The 16,625-nt window shown below is 42.6% G+C and overlaps 2 protein-coding genes across 6 annotated transcripts in view; one reads left to right on the top strand and one right to left on the bottom strand.

The window, feature by feature from the left end:
* Nucleotides 1–16,625, bottom strand: part of LOC306974083 (receptor-type tyrosine-protein phosphatase U-like) — a 371,134-nt gene that overhangs the window by 148,463 nt on the left and 206,046 nt on the right. For all 5 annotated transcript variants that reach the window (XM_079571206.1, XM_079571209.1, XM_079571207.1 and 2 more), the window contains exons 4-5: nucleotides 16,428–16,509; nucleotides 2,496–2,611 (exon numbers count right to left, since the gene is read on the bottom strand). In XM_079571206.1, the coding sequence (XP_079427332.1) occupies nucleotides 2,496–2,611; nucleotides 16,428–16,509 (198 nt within the window). The remainder of the gene's footprint in view (nucleotides 1–2,495; nucleotides 2,612–16,427; nucleotides 16,510–16,625) is intronic.
* The window catches only part of LOC306974165 (C-reactive protein-like), a 431,917-nt gene that overhangs the window by 277,658 nt on the left and 137,634 nt on the right, over nucleotides 1–16,625 (top strand). The gene's annotated exons all lie outside the window — the stretch shown is intronic.

Below are 16,625 nucleotides of genomic sequence, written 5' to 3'. Positions count from 1 at the left end.
GTGCGTTACCTGTGAGCGAGTTTGTCCTTGTTAGCAGCTGGATGCAGAGTTTATCACAGCCCCGTTTGTCTGTGAGTCCATCTGTCAAATGTCAGGGACACCACAGGGTACAGGCCTGGGTCCAACACTCTTTCTGTTTTAGGATATCCATTATAGTAGATATCATCCGTCTTATACGTCGGATCATTATTATTCAATGTGCGTACACCTGTCTGGTAGAAGTGTCAGAATACTATTTTTATATCTTAAGTTTAAGGTGAGACGCTGCAGGTGAAAGTCAGTCACGCAGTGGTCGAAGTGCAGCTTTCTAGCTAGTTTCCTCCCTAAACATATGAGTTTTCATGTCAAAGTATAAAAATGACAAAACTTACCCCGTACAATGCTTATTTTATTATGTAAGCTGTAACCCAAATATAGTATTTTTCCTTCTGTGAGACATCCAGTACAGAAGAGCGGAGAAATGTGTCGCTCATGTGCACTTGCTACAAAACTTAAGGGCTGGTTTTCTCAAAATGAGGTTTTTGTTCCACACATGCATCGAGTTAGCCACTTTAGAAGCTTCCAGTCTTGGGCAAAACAAGATTTTTTAGGAGAGATTTTTTAATATCTAATTCACTCAGCCTGATTTATTGTGCCTAAAACCTTATTGATTTAGCTGATATCTTTTGCCAAGCCAGCTAAAGTTAAGCGTCTGAAACAATATTAATATAAAATGCTAGAAGGGGACTTGTCATGTTCTCGATTGGAACTGAGATTCAGAAGGCTGGCCTCGCTACATTTTCACATAAGCATCTTTTCTCCATTTGTCTAAACTAGCAACCATATGCTGCATAGTTCCTTGCAAGGACCACAACAGCCTTCAGCGGCTATAACTTTAATATTGAACATAACTCGGAGGCTGCATTCTCCCCTGCTTCATTTTGTCAGCCTCCAGCTTTCTCCGAGCCAGTACTTGCTGGGACTCGATTTCGCTCTGCTGTTGGTGCGAAGCGGCACATTTCTGTGTCACAAGTGCTGGCAGAGGGAGGCAATGGCGGCGGGATGTGACGAGGTTAGCTGCGGGTTAGCATACCCTTAAGGCTTCGTATGAAAAGAGTACACATGATTCTTAAAGGTCTCGATAGTACTTCTGCCATGGCACTCAGACAGACACTGCTGCTTCTGACGGTAGATAGGAAAGTCCTTGAAAATATCAGAAAATGAAAATCGAAATGCAGTGTTGCTAGAAGGTAGAACACACGGTCTCTGTTAGCGCACACTTGTGATATGGGGTAAATGATGCAAAGGATGTGCGCCAAATGTTGCTTTTTTGTTCCTTTTGGCAAAACTATAGGGTCACACAATCACATTTCAGTCAAAATTGAAATTTGACTTAGCAATTCAAAGAGGAACAATTCTGCAAGTAGTATTATCTTATCTTATGTTTAATGAGCAACATGCTAATAACCCTGTAGCTTTGAAATGGATGTATTTTTCCACTTAAAATGTGCGGCCCTCAGCAAAAGATAAAGACATTAGCATTAAACATTAGCAAACATATTTCTATTTTTTCTCACTGTCTGACATGAAACCAGAATTGACTTCTTTTTTTTTTTTTAGGTCAAGTAGAATTTTAAAAATAATTTATAATTGCTAAATGCCAGAAGAATGCCAGATATATTTTTTTAGAAATGTTTTTGTTAGCTTTTACAAAGACTTTTTTTTAGATATCCTGTGGGCTGACCAAAAAGATGTTTTTGTCCATAATGACCATTGTCACATTTGGAGGAAAAAGGGGCAATCTTGCAAGTCTGAGAACTCATGCTGTGGGGTTGTTTTGCAGCGGGAGGGACTGGTGCACTTCACAAAATACATGACATCATGAAGAAAGAACTCTATGTGGAAACATTGGAGCAACATCTCAAGACATCAGCCAGGAAGTCAAAGCCTGGGCGCAGATGGGTCTTCCAAATGGACAATTCTCAAAGCAGACTGCCAATACTGGTTACAAAGTGGCTTAAGGAAAACAAAGTCAATGTTTTGAAGTGGTCATCACAAAGTCCAGATCTCCATCCAGTTGAAAATGTATGGGCAGAGCTGAAAAGGCATGTGAACGCAAGGTGGCTACAAATGTGGCTCAGTTGCACCAGTTCTCTTTGGAGGAATGGACCAGAATTCTACTGTGAGAAGCTTGTGGAAGGAAATCCAAAATGTTTGACCCAAAATATACAGTTTAAAGGCAATGCTACCAAATATAAATGTATGTAAAGTTTTTGGTTTTGTAAAAAGTAACAAAAACATATCTAAAAAAAAATATATTTGCCATTTTTCTACAATTTGATACATTTCTAGCGTCTCTAACAGTCTATAGAAGGCTCTGGTGCTTCTCATTTTAGTGTGATTATACAGCTATATTCTTTTGCTCTTTCACATTTCAGCGTTACATTGCCATTGCGTAGATGGTGAAAAAGAAAGAAAAAAAAACACCTCCACAACAACCAATGTCTCAATCTCACCTCCAGGAGAAAGGGCTCGGATTCGGACGTCTTGCCCGTGGCCACGCACTGGAATGAGGCGTTCTGGCCTGCGTTGACCTCCACGTCGCCCAGCCGGGAAAAATGAGCCACCTTATCTGCGGAGGCACAAATAAACAGGTACTGAGCAAGGAGACGCTTAGCCGTGTTTTTCTGGCATCAGCAGGCAGTGCAGGTGCATACAGTATGAATATTCAGCAGCCAGTACAGGGTCCCCAAAAGCCAGTGGGAATCAATTAAATTATTCTTAAAAAATATACTTTAATAGCTGTTTATCTACAAATAATGTCGGGTTAACAGGGCAAGCTCAAAAGTGTCCCTTTATTAGTTTAATACTTTGACACCTGAGCATTGGAGTTGCATGGACGAAGTGGATAAAATCTGTCCATATAATTTATTAATGTATGGGCTGCCATGTTTTTACTGGTGATGGGATTGTGGCACTATACACATTTTTCCATTAAAATTCCAGGGGAAGGCAATCCCAGATCCATCTGTATACACTCCGGCCGCCGAGAAACAGCTTGAACTGCAAAAAATGAATAGAAAGATTATGAAAAATATCCTCATGGCATGTTCAAATACACCTTAACCTCTTCACCCCCACCTGAACCGATAATATTTTCTCCTGTTTGGCATTACCCAAATCTAAAAGCTTCTTGAAAATAGCATAAAAATAGCAATGAAAACAAAGATGAAAATCAAAAGTGACAAAAAAGCAAAAAAAAAAAGAGCGACATAAACATTCCAGAAAAGCAACACCATGAAAAAGTGACAGAAACACAACAAAACAGTGACAAAAACATGACAAGAATGCTTAAAGCGACTATACGGAGTTTAAACTAAGTATTTTCCTCCCCCCACATGTTCCAGCCATGTCCTAATGTGTAGAATGAGCCCCGACCTGTTCACAACAACTGCCTCTAAAATCCTGCACGGTCACTCCAATAGAAGGTGCAGTTACGCGTAAGACCTGAGGTGGCAGCAGTGAGTATAAAATAGCCAACTTGCATTTAGCCCCTTTAAAAAATGTGACAAAAACGCGGTTACGGCCAGTTTTGTAAGTGTTAGCTTTCAAATGAGGCATGACACTGGTCCAGAAGCTTTTAGATTTGGGTAAAGCCGAACTGGAGAAACTATGCTTTGTTAAGGCGGGGTTAAGAAAAGAAAATAAGGACTTATCCATATACACATAACATAATCAGACACAACGTTTGCATTCATTTTAAAAATGAGACCAAATCTCAAAATGTTTAGTTCAGTTTCCTTAAAGGTGCATTATGCGACTTTTTTGTGTGAAAAAAACGTTTACATTTGTGCATATTTGACCTTGTAGTGATCCAGTGGCTGTATGAGTGGTCAGCATGGCGCCTTTACTTTCCATCACAGTGGTCTCTAGGACGCTCCAGGATCAATAGTTTGGAAGGTTTTCACTGCTGACGGACGCTCTCACCAGAAAACCTACAAAACAATTGATCCTGGAGCGTTGTAGAAACCGGTGTGGTCGAAAGTAAAGGCTACGAGGTCAAAAACGCACAAAAATAAACTTTTTTTATTTTTTTCCTTGTATAAAAGTTGCGTAATGCAGCTTTAAGGAAACCCAAGTTCGAGTGTAGCTGCAGTGGCTTCTTTACATTACCTTTATGTTTATATGATCATGGTCACATTCAAGCTGAGCTGCAGATATGAACATCACATCACTTGTATTCACATATCACATATTGTTCCGCAGGAGAACCACTTGTCCTTCACATACTCACTGACATTAGATAACTTAACTCAAAGCCCAATGAGTTGTTTCCATTGATTTACTTAATTAAAAGACAGAGAAAAAAAAAAGAAAAATTGCAATTTCAAGGCAAAATCTCCTGCCGGTGGGAAAAACACTTAATAACTTTGTTTCAAGTGTAGTCAAATTCCTTATATAAAATTCAAAAAGAATATTTATTGAAGCCATCATGTGGAGTGTTTCACCCAAGGACACCTTTTCACTGACTGAAAGCACTATGTTCACACCATTTGTTTGTAATGGTGTGACAATAAACGTAACTACTTGATGGAAAACATTTGATTTTATTCCTGCTTGCGTAATATTTTGAGGACAATTTTTGCCACCTACTTGGTAAAGAAAAACACGGCACAAGGGCAGACTTGGAGAGGCACTCATTTGAAGCGTAACCTCTCTAGTGAAATGTACACAGTTGTGTTTTTTTGTTTTCCGAGAGAGCTGAGATGAAAGGGCTTTCTTTTCAAACAAAAGTGTTATTTTTGTTTAGAAAGTGAGCGTGGGTGAAGCACCTGGCAGCTGGGATGTATCCACACGCTGCTCAAAGTGCAGGCGCGCCCAGGGGCAGCCCCCTGTAAAACGGGAGTCAAAGCGCTTTATTCCCCCCCCTTAAAGGTCCTATATCAGGGTTTAATCAGGAAAGATTAAAGAAACTGTCATTGATCCTTTATAATGTATAACTTAGAAAAGGAGAAAAACTAATCATTTGTTCAAACTCATTACTAAAAGCATTTGTACTTGTAGGTTTTGTCTCAGCAGGGAAATGTTGCTGTTCCATTTGACCCATCCTTCGACCAGTGCCTCAGTTCAACTTGTTCAAGTTTGCAATCATAATGCAGCACGCAGGAACCATCTTCTGACCTTGGTCAGAAGCATAACTTGAAGTTTTAGTTGACTGTACAGTTTGGGGTGGGGGAAACAAGAGTTCATAGAGGATTCTGGAGGATTCCCATACAGACGGGCGTCGGTTATAAACCTGCTTTTTCTAAAGGACCTCATAGTTAAAGCTGCCCTCAGCTGGACTCCTGGGATCTTCTTCTGTCAGTAGGTGTAGTAGTGAACCCACCTCTGCCCTCCTAGTCAACTGACTTCCCATCTCACCCACATCCCTCACTCCTTCTCCACACACTGCCCTTATGATGTGTTCAAAGACAGAAGGGAAACACATTAATCTTGTGTGCAACACACACTCAACTGCAGAATAAATTAGATATGTAGCAAAGTAAACATTTTGAGACTTATATTTATTTGCTAAACTGCAACTTTCATGTGAGTCTGTGTTTTTTGACATTTAGAACTTTAAAGAGACTAGATGCAAGGTGGTCATTTTATGCTCACTACTGCCACCTCAGGTCTAATGCGTAACTGCAGACCCAAAGTGAGTGCAGTTGTGGTGGCAGTTGTGGCAGTTGTGAGTTAGGGTTAGGGTTAGGGCAGTTTAGAGGCAGTTGTGGTGAATAGATCTGGGCTCATTCTACACATTAGGACATTGTTGGAATATGTAGGGGGATGAAAATACGTTTTTAAGTTTCAACATTTTTAAACTCCGTATAGTCCCTTTAATGTTTCATTTAGAATTTACAGTGCAGAGCTTTTATTTCCTGCAACCCTTGGACACCTCATATTATTCCTAATGAACGAAAAAAATGGAGAAAAAACCTGTGCATCAGAACAGGTTACTCAGATGTCTGTCAGTTCACGATCTTTTTAAACTTGTGCCATAATGCTAAACTCTGACTGTGTTAGCGCTAACTGTCGCTGTGTCTGCTGCCATCCCTGCATGTGTTCATCATCAATGAATGATATCTCAGAGCCCAGATACAGTAACTCTTTTAAAAACGCCAGCCCGTCTTCTGCACCGCGCTCTTTGACTCTTTGACAAAGATAGTTTGTCCCTAGGAGACCAGAATTCGGTGCTTCGCCTCCGCATACAGACGGGGGAAGAACATGCAAAGACCACAAAGGAAGGCCTTGCACAGAGCGGGAATAGAACCCAGGACCCTCTTGATGTGCTGTAACTATTCAGCCTCTGTTCTGCCATCACAAACGCTCTAACCACTGATCAACTACCACCCCTTTTCTAATACTTAATGCAAACCGATGTAAACCCAAGCCTCTTTCAGGGGGGGGAGGGGCTATACCGAAAGCATACAGTCGGAAGCTACTGTAGCAAACTTTGATGTTCCGCTACTTGTGCGGATCAAAGGACAACAACAAGGCAACAAAAAGTGCCGAAACCGAGCCTTAAAAACTCATTATTTTCAGACAGCTTCCCGCTCGCCACTCCCGCTCCTTTCTGTCACACATCCAGTACAGTAGATTCTCCGTTCAGTTTGAGTGAGCCACTGTTGTTCGGATCACAAGGCGACATTGTTTTTGAAAAAAAAAAGAAAGAGAGAGAGAGAGCGAGAGAGAGGGAGACAGACTCTTCAGGCGTCTGCCGTCTCCGCTCGGCTCTTTGTGAAGTCGAAAATCAAAAACGGCAGCGCTTTCGTGGCACCGCTTAGTCTCACGTAACACTAGAGCAGAGGTGGGGAGAGTGACTTCAGCAAAAGTGTGGCAGCGGCAGTAATGCATGCGCTTGTCAAGTAGGGAAATGAAAAAAAAAAAATGGCAACGTCTTCTTTTACTACGACGGTACGGTCTTTCTACCTGCATCATGTTTACCGCGCTAATGCGACGGAATCACGAAGCAGCTCGGAGAAACTGCTCGACTCAAGATTTTTTATTTGTCAAACCACGTGAATGGTTTGAAATGATGTTTCTCTCATCCTTGATTGTCGGAGTTCAGCTTCCTGATGGCCCTGTGGACGAAACTGTTCCTCAGTCGACTGGAACTGGCCCGTAGACTCCGCAGTCTCCTCCCGGAAGGCATGACCTTGAAGAGACTCTCACGATGTGCTGGAGCCTCCTTCGGCAATACCGATCATTTCAAAGGCGAAGCTTTCTTCATGAGTCATAGCGTGAGTGTCTGACGCTCTTTTTATAAGTTGTGGTCCAAGCTCATTTCTTTAAAGGGTTTAGAAGAGTGTAGGGCGTTGAGGTTGCTTTTAGGGAACTGGCCACCGTTTTTCCATACTGAGATATGTTCTTACCTGAGCTTAGACAAGTTGATGCGTACCGAAGAAGAAGCATTCCAAACACTACATGGAGAAACCTTACAAGATCTGAGAATTGAACCGGGGACTTTCCTGTCCAATCACGCCTCTGGTTGTGGATCGCCACAATTGGGATAAAAACTTGGCTAACTGGTTCACTGTGCAGGGTCATCTTCTCTAGAGTCCTTAAAGGAACAGGCCACTGTTTTAACATACTGATATATGTTCTTACCTGGGCTTAGACGAGTTGATACGTACCTGTCTGGTCTTTGTGTGTGCGCTCAGTCACGCAAAACGACCAAAGATGTTGTCAGCATTTGGCCTCTCCCAGTATATTCCTATGTCTCCAAATGAGGTGAAGTTGGAAGCGACCATGCTCTTCCACGGGCACAAAGACCAGACAGGTACGCATCAACTCGTCTAAGCTCGGGTAAGATCATATCTCAGTATGGAAAAACGGTGGCCTGTTCCTTTCAGACAAGGAATCCGGCAGATAAGGTCTTTTATCTGCAACTCCAGGATTTGGTGAGTGAACATTGTCATCAGCGGCACACTTTGGCATAACGCGAGACACCCTCTTCCTAAGATGTTCCAGCTTTTTGGTCAAGGTCAGACTGCAGTGGCCGCGCGAAAACCCATCAGACACCGATGCAACGGACGGAATGTGTTTCGGATTGTCCAGTCCAGCCTATTCAGCGGGGCCCACTCTCTTTCACACCCGGTTTCCACGGCAACCGCCGGCTCGCCCACGAAAGCGCGGGAGAGAGATTGAATTTCACTTTTTTTTTTTTTTTTTTAAACCTATTGATAATTTTCCCGTCTCCTCTTTGAACACCTTTACTTCTGGGGGGATTGTGCTTCGACGACATCACCGCGAAAACCCATTTGGTCTGCCGTGTCTTCGCAACACCTCGACCGAGACGGGGGATTGTTTTTTTTTGTGTGTTTTTTTTTAGAAAGCGGTGGAGGATCTGAATTATCACACCATCGATGAATTACTGTCGCGGAGAAAATACTAATTATGCGCTGTTATGAAATAGAATCTCTTCACAAAAGCTTCTATACTGTGTTTGCATAACCTACACAAATGTGAGTGCATATAGCCACAGTCTGCGTTGAGCGCATTTCCCCAAGGACCTCAGACACAGAACAAAAATACTAATTACTCCTCAATGTGGTCGAGCGCTGCGTTAGAGCTAAACCAATCGGACAAGCTACAACCAGACAAGCCTCGAGTGGTGCTAAACGAAAACGCCAAGTTAAGAAAGAAAACACACGTTTCCGTTACAGTGTAAATGAACAGGGGTACGAAAGGGAATTAGAGCTGAAAGAAAACCTTTTAAAGCGGGGGTATTATGCCGTTTACAGGTATTTGGCAATCATTTCTCATTAGCACATCTTTAGAACTATCTTTTCCTTTGTTGGTTAGAAAATGCTTGATCTACAACGGCTTCTTGTAAGTTTCTCTTGGCTTGGTTTGGGATTCGACATGCGCAGCAAAGTCTCTCCTCTCCTCGCTCTCCATCAAAAAACAAACTCTGGTGTCTCTTCGGCTCCGTGGATGTATCGCTGCTGTCAAACATCAGTGCTAATATTGTGAAACGATGCGGCGTGTTGTTTTGGCGTCTTGCTGCTACCAGGGGGAGTGGTGAGCTGTGCTACAGAGCAGGAGGTGGACGGGAGGTAAGGAGAGCACTTCCTGGTCACGTTGGGCTCTGTGGGAGGAGTTCTGCGGAAAGCGGTGGAGCATTGTGGAGCGGGCATTACAGCACTTTAAATAGTCATTGTGGAAGATTTAAATATGACTCAAACGTGTGTATGCCATCCATCCATTCATTTTCTTCTGCTTTATCCGGGGTCGGGTCGCGGGGGCAGCAGTCTCAGCAGAGATGCCCAGACTTCCCGATCCACACACACCTCCTCCAGCTGTTCTGGGGGGACCCCAAGTCGACACCAGGCCAGCTCGGAGACATGTAATCCCGCCAGCGTGCTCTGGGCCTTCCACGAAGCCTTGTCCCAATAGCACATGACTGGAGCAATCAGGAGGCATCCGGTACAGATGCCCTAGCCACCTCAGCTGGCTCATTTCGATGTGATCGGAGCAGCGACTCTACTCCGAGCTCCTCCCGGGCTTTTATGCCCGATTTTGCTCAAATCGCAATGAGTCTTCCCGAGTCGTGGCTAGTCAGAGGCAGTCGCATAGAGTCGTGTCTCGTTGTGTCAGCAGCAGTCAGACATAACTGCCTGCAGCTTTGAACTGCGTTGTTGTGAAGGCGATCACACAGTTGACCAATCAGGACTCGCACGTATTTCCCACACTCACAAGTAGAGGCCAATCTTTGCTGATTTGGGGTCAGTTTTTGAAGCCGGAGGAGAAATGACAGACACGCTGTGTTATAAAACAGCAGCTGTTTGACAGACTCGAGTAGTTGGTTGTGTGAACCCCCTGACGTTCTATAGTTAGTAAGTAAAGTAAGTCCTGAAAGGGTGCACCGCCTCCTGGGTTTGTCCCTGTTTCAGAGCATGGTGTCCTGCACTGGTCAGCTCCACCTTCTCTTCCTCCAGCACAGCTCCCTCCGCTCCACAACAGTCTTTCACCATTTTCTTCATTTTCGTTTGTCTCTTCCTTGTTTCCTGTAGCTCCTCTTGTGACGCCTCCACTGTGCTGCAGGTGTGGGGGCTCTTAGTGCCTCTTCAGTGTCTCAGAAAAAGAAATGTGTAGGTCTCAAATGGGTTTAGCTGAAAAAAAGTTAGCTTCTTCTTTACTTTTAAAATGCTGCTTTCTTCAGGACCTTTATGGACTGGCAAAAAAAATCCACCAAACCCCACAAATACGTAGAAAAGTATCCAGTAAAACAGTGTGGAGCACTGCAACCACAAATACAGTGGAATTTGTGTAGTGTGTGCTGACCTTAAATGATCAAAATTCAACTCCAGGTAGGTTTTTGATGAGGGAACAAATGCAAGGCTCTACAAAAAGGTGGTTTTGCACAATACACTTAAAATGTGCAGATGTGTCGTACTGTAAAGTATACTGTATTCAGTTTTGGTGCTGTCCCTACAGGAGTCCAGAGCGGCCAAAATCGGGACTGTTTCAATAAGTGAATTGATCATCTGACCTTTTTTCCAAAATTATGTCCAAACCTGGCTTCCATACATTAAGCCCATCTCCATACAACAGTGCATGAGCGTTCACCCTGTGCCATTTTTACCCTCGCAAAATGCGTTCCTGACCTTTCTAGGCAGTCCTCGTAATAAAACCTGCAGGTACATAATCAAGCAGCTCCACATTTTTTTCCTCTGGCTATCAGGAGAAACGGTGCCCTCCCACAGGCCAGAATGTAAGAGCTTTTCAATCCGTGTTTGACATTTGTGTTGTTTTTCCACCGAAGTCCCCCCTCTTCCCCCCTCTCCGTTCCGTACACGCGTTTCTGACAAGCGCAACCTCAGCGCGCGTCGGAAAACCGAGGCAAACGGCATGACTAATTTACAGAACAAACATCTTTAGACAGTCCGTATCACGCCGAGGAGTCAAATTACCTCGACGCCATCGTTTCAAGTGTTGTTCACCCAGTGACACATCCTCACATGTGGCTCTCATATTTTCATGATTCGTTTTTTCTCAGGACTGTTGATGTGGATGCAGTGATGTCCTCAACGTTTTTTTTAAAGCAGTGTCAAAAAGAAACGCCAGCAGCATCACAACACTTGTTTTCAAATCTCCAATCCATCATCATCATCTCAAGGACAAACTCACTGGTTAATGAATTCGAAAAAATTCAGATGCTTTTAAAGTCAAGTGTTCCTCTTAGTCAGTTAACCTTCAGCATAGCACATTTTCCCCAGTTCAGCTTTACCCAAATGGAAAAGCTACTTGACTGGAGAGCTTACAGTTTCCAGGCCTACAAGACCTACAAACCTGAGCTAAGATTTTTCCTTGCGTTGTCGCCACTTTTTGTCATATTTTGGACACTTTTTTTCCATCAGGTCAGAGCAAAATCCCAGAGACAAGCCCTTGATGTCGCGAGCGGTAAGAAATCGGCTTTCTCGCTGAAGCAAAGTTCACATAAACAAACCTGAGAGTTGGCGCTCGCATCACCAATGAATAAAAGTCTTGTTGTCATCATTCAGTGCTCAATATCCATCTGTCATTTCCCGACAAAAATAGTCTGTAAAAATGAGTGATTTACTGACATTGCTGATCCCGAATGCCCTTAAAAATTACCTGACATCCTGGGGTAATTTCAGTTTTACCTGTTAGAGAATAAAATTTAAAATCATACTGGGTCATGCTGTACAGTCGCATACTCTCAGCCACTGAATGTTTTGCTTGCGTATCAGTATAACGCTCAACAGAAGGTGTGTATCCCTCTTCTGTGGAAGCATAGACAGACTTGAATGGTAGGACTAGCGCAATGTCTCGAGTTCATGTCTCTGGGTAAATAAACTTCTCCTGTATAAGACATCCAGACTCCTGCCCGTTTTTCATCCATCCTTTCGGACACCATTGTTAATTCTCTAACATTGCCGACGTCCCCAGGTCATTCTAATGACGTCACAGCCTTGTTGGGACATGGTGGCCATTCACCAACCATCCACTACTCCATTGATTTGACCATCCAGGGTTACACGGCACTCATGAGTGAACAAGACTGCTTGAAAATGAGTCCTCATGTATTTCTGAGCCACTGCAGCTGTTTCTGTTCATCAGCTTCATTTAACAGTTTAGGGGAGGCCGGATAGAAGGTTTATGCACAACTGCAGCCTCTGGAGGGTCCTACACCTTGATGTTCGGGAGACTCCAGGCACCTAACAGCTTCAAATACCTGTCTGCTGCTTTGTAGCATCTGTTCTCTTAATCTGATGTGTTTGTCTGGCAGAAACCGTCCATATTGTGCCATTATCTGCACAAACCGGAGTGTGCTCTGAATCATCCACCAACCCCTCTTTAGAACGATGATTATGCTTAATCTTTCATGAAATATTGAAGGTTTTCATACCTAGACCAAGGCATTCAACTATTTTCCCTTAACTGGGCTTAACCTGAAAACTAATCATCCCAGGTCTCTGAGATTAATGTCAGTGATTCATAGAGCCCCGAGACACGATGCCATCCATGAGTTTCATTATTATTATTTTTTTTTTTACCTTTTTGACACAAAAATCCAATTTGCATAATAATTTGGAACGCAGTGTAAACACGGGTTTTAGTTTTACGCAGCTAAAATCTCGAGCAGACTACCCGGATGCGTGAGACAGGCCTCAACTTTGACTACAAGTTATATTTAGCGGTACATATGACAGTTTAAAGTCGGTTTATCTGCACTCTTTTCAATTTAGTAAACGGCAGATGATTTATTCTTTACTGGTTTTAGTCTTGGTGGCGTTTATTGCAGCCTGCTTTAAACATCCCTGTCCTGTAAAGCAGTTTGATTTGCTGTGTACATATTGTGTTATACAAATAAACTTGCCTTTCTCTTTCCTGCGATGCTTTCGAAACATGCCAAACGAAGTAGTAGTAGCGGCGGCGGCAGCAGAGTAAACACACAGTGATTTCTAGCAGTTCTATTTCTAAGTTACTGTGGATTTCGGGATTAAACATGCAGCCGGGCCTGATATGTTTTCTCCCATCGGAGTCAGAGAAATAGATCTGAATTTCATGAGCTCATAAATATGATAAATTACGGTCATTAACATTTCAGCGCACACATATGTGGCTAAAAAGAGTTTACCAGTTGGGGATTTGGTCAATGCAGGCGAGGCGAGTCACGGAATAAACACAAAGTGGAAGACACTACTCTCTGAATATCGAGGAGTTGTTGTTTGTGTGCGCATGTACAGTCATGTACAGTGTAGGCTGACAACTTCCAACTCGGTTAATCTGAACAAGGACTTGGCTCAAGATCTGGAGATGTGTCGAGGAAGCTGAGAGGCACTGATGGAAGGACGGGTCAAATACAGAGGATGCATTTTTGCCACTTTTTTATGCCTTTTATGCCACTTTTATGGTGGGGGTTAAGAGGTTAAAAGGCTAAAAAAATGATAATATGAAAATGAAGTTGTGTCTGAAATCATCTATTTCTTTTAGCGTATTAATGAAAACAGTGCTGTTCACTGCTGCTTCATGTTTACTCACACTTCCTCTAAATGATGGTGCAAGTCTCAAGTTCGGCTGTCTCTGAATAATGAGGTGTAGACACAATGAGGCGTTCTCACAAAGCAGGCAGCACCTTTCTAGGTTTGGACTAAACATACAGTCATTAAACATAGAATAACATTATTATTACTTTTTGAATTTAGAGACATTGATTTGAAACTTTTGCTGTAGATTACTGGCAAAGTTTTCTGTCATTTTATGCTTTTATATAAAAATAAGGCCTTTTATGACCGAGAATGTGCACATATCTTGTTTAGTTTTGAAATGAGCTGTTTATTAGTGGGCTTAGAAAGTGATGCTCCCCCCTTCTTCTTATTATTTATTTGAGATTACAGTACTTTAATTCTGAGTATATGTGTGGAAAATTGAGTGGTATATCTGTGTGTCTGTACAAGCAGGGCTGGACGACATAGCACAAAGTAGAATAAATTGAACTGAGCTTATTTGAAACTTCTGTGGAATAAGACGGAGAATAAGACAAACAAAAATATTATATATATATATTATATATATAAATTGATTGAGACACTTGACTAAAAGTAAACGATTCCTACCCTAAAACAATACAATTAAGAACTTAAATTAAGGCGCTATATTATGTGTGATGTAGGTGTTGCGGCAAACTGCAGGCGATTTATTTTTCCAGCAAACTGCTAAACTAGTAAATCAGAATTAAAACTAAGTCTCTTTATAGGTATGAACTTATTAAACATAAATGAACTCGAATTGAATGGATATGTATTGTATGTGTGTATATGTGTATACGTGTGTGCGTGCATGTGCGTGCAAATGGGTATATACAGTATATGTGTGTATGTATTTGTATGTGTATGTACATATATGTGCTTATGTGTTGTGGATGCATGTATATATATGTGTGTGTATATATATGTGCATGTATATATGTGAATATGTTTATAGGTGTGTAAGTATGTATGTACGTATGTATATATATGTTTTTGTTGTTGTTATTGTGATGTATGGTGCAGCCCATTACAGAGGAAGACTGTTATGTTTATAGGGTGTGTAGATGGATTTAGGATTTATTATTATTGATATGATTTTGTTATTTAAAACGCACAAACCCATAAAATAAAAATAAAAAAAATAACTAAAAAAAAAGAAAGTTGATGCTTCCCTGCTGCCTCCATCTTTCACGGCTTGAAAACGAGAGGAAATTAATTAGTGCAGCTTTAACACAGCAGCATAGAAGCATCTAAGTTACAATATTCAGAAACACAATCTTCAATCATCGTTTTAACCAGTTAGCTCCCCGTAGCACAGTGTTATCTTTAAATCAACGGCAGCCTTCGTAACCCCATGCCCCCGAAGGATCATTTGTGCCATAACTGCCCCATCTCGTCTCCTGTGTGACTGCGGGAGGTGCAGTAGATGTCACAGTGTCATGTAATCAACGGCTATAGCGCCTCGGCACGACAGCGACCGGAGGTACGGTGAGCGTCGCACAGCTGCCCTTGCCTTGACCGTTACATCAAATTAGCTCTGAGAGTATCAAGGTGGCGGTGGTGGTTTGGACGGTGGTGGGGAGGGGGGTTTGCGAACCTGAAAAGGTCAGCTGCTCTGCCGGGACAAAAGAAAGGTGTCCCGCGGTGTTATTGCAGCCGTGACATGGGGCAAGTCTTCCCACCGTGCGGTTTAACACAACCTAACGACTTTATCTTGATTGGTGAATTTTGATTTGATTTCATTACCCATTTCGATTTAGTTGACTTATTTTAAGACGAAAGGAGGTGTATTTTTCGCAGGTACAAATCACACAGTGCTGCACCAGACGAGATGTTTCTGAAAATCTTCTAATTTCAGGCTAAATTATCCGTGTGAGGTAAGAAAGTTTCTCGCCCCATTAGCTGACAGTTGCAGTGATGTCGCAATATCAATGAGTAAAGAATAAAATAGGAGGAAAGAATCGATTCCTAACAGCAGAATATACTGTATATAAAATAGGGGGTGGTCATCTGCATTAAATATGTCCGAGTCCAATATTGAGTCACCAAGGGACTTCCTGGTTCAAGTTTGTGTTCAATTTGAAAGCTTTGATTGAGAACGCCTAACTTTGAGTCTAAGTCACAAGTCCACCCCACTGACAGCATGACTTCTGTTGGCATTTGACACCTTTGAACCTGAAACTATCATTTAAAGTGATAGTCTGTAAGATTGCAAACCCCATCCACTCCTGATTGGACCTGAAAGCCACTCCTAGTTTGCAAAATGAGGACAGAGAGAACACATTTTCAAGATTAAACGATCAAGCTCCCTCCCCCTTCCTTCTGATTGGACACAAAAGTTCGTCTCATTGGTCTAAGTGGTGGCACCAGGGATTCTGATTAGTTGCTGAGATCAGCAAAGGAAGGGGCTTGAGAAAAATAGAATTATTTGACATCACTTACATTACGTCAACATGCAGGCCCAGGTAGTCGGTTGTGCGCAATATAGCAAATCAGAAAACATTACAAGTTAGAGACTATCACTTTAAGATCAATGCTTGTTTCTAAAAGTGTATATTTAAAGTTTGAGGGAAAATCCTAGAAACCACATGGAAAATTAGCCACAATAGAATCCGAGTCCTTTTCTCATATCCATTCTGAAGACGGTGTAAACCACAGAGAAGCAATCACCGAGCAGGATCAAGATGGCGGCGTCAGCGATCATTGCAAGAAGGTCAGCCCATTCCGCCAGGGCAAAAAAAGGTGTTATTGTTGCCCGCAACATGAGACGGGTAGCACGGGTATATTCCATAATGACCTCTTCAGTCTTCAATCACCTGAGCCGAGAACTGCGCCAGACTCTTCCCCGCATGCTCGGTAAAGGTCGGGGGGTGCGGGCCGTGGTGCGGCGGACAATGGGCTACTTACAGCAAGGGTAATTGAGCAGCATGATGTCGTCCAGCGCGATGTAGCCCTGGCGCTCCTCGGAAACGGTGGCCTCGAAGATGACCTACGGAGAGACAGAGAACGGAATGAATAGGCAATCACGTAAGGTGTCATCGCCGGGCGGCAACGAAGGAAATGACCAGTCGAAACCAGTCGAGATCATGTTTTTTGAGGATCTTA

Source organism: Gobius niger (genome assembly GCF_951799975.1).
Source record: "Gobius niger genome assembly, chromosome: 14".
NCBI classification, from domain to species: Eukaryota; Metazoa; Chordata; class Actinopteri; order Gobiiformes; family Gobiidae; genus Gobius; species Gobius niger.
Note: the sequence above shows the minus strand (reverse complement) of the source record. Positions and strands in the feature narration are given on the sequence as shown.